Source organism: Bison bison, unplaced genomic scaffold, assembly GCF_000754665.1.
Source record: "Bison bison bison isolate TAMUID 2011002044 unplaced genomic scaffold, Bison_UMD1.0 scf7180017864526, whole genome shotgun sequence".
Classification (NCBI taxonomy): domain Eukaryota; kingdom Metazoa; phylum Chordata; class Mammalia; order Artiodactyla; family Bovidae; genus Bison; species Bison bison.
Window position 1 is genome coordinate 1,785,722 of NW_011495077.1, and position 2,865 is coordinate 1,788,586.

General features: G+C 58.4%; 1 protein-coding gene across 1 annotated transcript in view; it reads right to left on the reverse strand.

Moving 5' to 3' along the window:
• Positions 1-840: 840 nt before the first annotated feature.
• ACIN1 (apoptotic chromatin condensation inducer 1) overlaps positions 841-2,865 on the reverse strand; it is a 38,380-nt gene continuing 36,355 nt past the window's right edge. The window contains exons 18-20 of the mRNA XM_010831411.1: positions 2,709-2,865; positions 2,499-2,599; positions 841-1,777 (exon numbers count right to left, since the gene is read on the reverse strand). Coding sequence (XP_010829713.1) covers positions 1,451-1,777; positions 2,499-2,599; positions 2,709-2,865 — 585 coding nt within the window. The 3' untranslated portion in view covers positions 841-1,450. The remainder of the gene's footprint in view (positions 1,778-2,498; positions 2,600-2,708) is intronic.

Genomic DNA, 2,865 nt, shown 5'->3' on the forward strand with positions numbered 1-2,865 from the left:
TCCCCGGCCAGCCCGGGCCGCGCGGCGAGGCGGGGGCGGCGCCTGGTGCCGCCCCCTCGGCGCTGCTGGCCGCCGGGCGCATACAGATGCGGCGCCCCTCCCGGGCCGGGCCTGCAGCGCCCTGAGGGGCACTCGGGTGTGGGTGCGTCCACGCTTTGGTGCCAGGCCGTTCCCGAAGAGCTAGCGGGGAGGGCGCATCGCGGGGCGCGAAGCGGCCCGCAGCCGGACGAAGGGCGAGCGCACGGTGAGCCCGGGAACCTGGAACCCACTGCGGAGGCCCGGCTCGCCGCTCCCGGACCGGCCTTGGGAACTGCGGAGGACCTCGGCCGTGAGGCGGCGGCATTTTGGAAACCTGTGCAGGGCAGGGTAGCAGGCCGGCTGGGGGCCTTAGGCACGGCTGACGGGTCCAGGGAGTCCGCGGGCTGGGCCCAGGGAACAAACAGGTCAGGGACCGAGGTAAGACATCCGCGGGAGGGCACGGAGCCTTTTGGGGAAGCTCGTTTACAGAAGCCTACTGAGCGAGCTGCTGCCGCCCCCTGGTGGCAGTTATGGGAAGACCTTGAAGGTGGTGAGCAGGTGACCAACTGCCTCTAGCAACAGGACAGGCCCGTCATCTTCCCAGGGGGTCTTCCTCACTGCGGGGAGGGAAAGCCGCACAGCTGTGGTGTGGTCAGAGCCGAGGCAGGGATGGAGGGAGGGTGGGGAGTCCCCTCTCCGGGAAGCAGCAGCCTAGTGTATGGAATGCAGGTAATGCTGGCTGCACTTACAGGAGACAGCCTCCACTTCAATTTGGCTCTCACCCAGGCCCTGGCCAAGGAAAGCCACTCAATCACACACTAGTTAAAACTAAGTCAGATTTTTATTATTTTCCATAGACCACATCATTTAATAATAAAAAAAATAAAAATAAAAATTGAACAAAAGGAAAAGGTGGATATAAAGTGGAACCGGTGGGCAGGAGGCAAGGTCTGCAGGACAGAAGAGACTGGGAACTGCAGGGGCCCTGGGACTCAGGAGGAGATGCTGATTCAGCTCATAGGTGACCCAGTCCTGGCCCCGGCTGTTCCCAAAAGGGGGGTTCGAGTACCAGAGGTGGTGAGCAGGATGGAGGAAAAAACAAGGGAGGTTTGGGGCTCCTGGCTGTTCCCCACTTCTCAGCCAATACCTCCCTCCCTAACTTAGCTCTTCCCTCTCACAGACTTCACTGGAAATGAGAGGAAAGGGCTGAGTCCCGAGATACATTATGGAGGGGGGATAGGGGTGGGAAGGTGGCCACTGCTCCATTTGGTATTTGGGGACAGGTGGCAGCCAGACTTCAGCACTGGGCAAATGGTGTGAACGACCCTGGTTCCAGGGTGGTGGAGATTGTACCTATCCCTCTGTGGCCTTGAACCCACCCTGGGGGAGGGTGGCTCACACCTGCAGCTCTCCCTAGTGTTTTCCCGGCTAGCTAGCGGCGCCCGCCCCGGTCGCGCACAGGTGTGCTCCTGCTCCGGCTCCTGCTGTGGCGCTTGGTGTCTCTGCGGTCCCTCTCCCTGCCTCGTTCCCGCTCCCTGTCCCGCTCCCGATCTCGATCCCCCCTGTCCCGCTCCCGGTCCCTCTCTCTCTCCCTGTCCCTCTCTCGGCTGTGTTCTCGCCGCTTCTCTCGCTCCAGCTGCCGGGTCCGTTCCCGCTCTGCCTCCTTCTCCCTCTCCTTCTGCTCTTCTTCTTCTTGCTCCTTTCGCCGCTTCTCCCGCTCCTTGGCCCGTTCAGCCCGCTCTGCCTCCTTCTGAACAATCTGTAGCAGGCAGGGAAGGCAGAGAACAGGCATCTCAAACCCGTTCACACCAGTCCCACCTGGTCCCCCTGCTCCTGGACCCTGCACACCTAGCTCAGGATCACCGTCCGCCTTGCTATTACGCAGGAAGGGGGAGGGCCCAGCAGTCACACCTGTCCTTGTCTCAGAGCCCCAAGCCCTCCCAGTTTTCACCTGTTACAGCCATGACAGGTAGCAGCACCATCCATGCCTGGCCTGTAGTATTTCCCAAGCTACTTAGAGGTGAAAAAATTCTCTATTTTCTTCAGTGGAGTAGCATAAGCCTAAAATTCCCAAAAGGCCCATTAAGAAAAAAGCCCCATTAAAAAAGCTAAAATCCCTAGAAAGGAAAAAGCAGAAAAATGGCTGAGTTTATAAAACACAAATTTTTCAGCTAACTAAAATCAACTTCCAAGAAGTGTGGCTGGCAAAGCCAGTTTGGATACACACACAAAGTTCCAATCTCCATGTCTACCTTCTACCTTTTTGGGTCTGGCTTCTCTATCATACAATCAACTGGGTCTTGAAACTGCCTCTTTCCATGATGCTTAGCTTCTTCTGCCTTATTATCCTAAGCCAATAGGATACCTAGGCCTATTCGCTCCCGCAGTCACATGACTCTGCCCTCCGTGCCCCCTAGCCTGATGAATTTCTGAGCAGGGCCTGATGAATTTCTGAGCAGGGCGGGAAGGCAGCCACTCACCTGGCTGTCAGTCAGTGGGAGCCAATAGATGCAGGGAGCTGCCTTGGTCTTGCGGAAAAGGTCGTCCAGCAGCTTGGCAGGTGGTTCCTCCTGAGCTTTCTCTGAGGTGGAAGGAAGTGGTTCAGACTTGACACACGTGACCCTGTGGCCCAACCCATCTGGGTCCCTTTCCCACTTACAGGTGGGTACTGTGCCCCCGCAGCTAAGTACCTTTCTTCTCACTCTTCTTTTCTTTAGACTTTGCGCGTTCCTTCCGGCGGCGATCACGGGACCGGGATCGGGAACGGGGCCCTTCTCGAACTTTGTCCCGATCCCATTCGCGCTCAGATCGAGTCCGCTCCCGCCGCTCCATTTCCCGTTCCCGTTC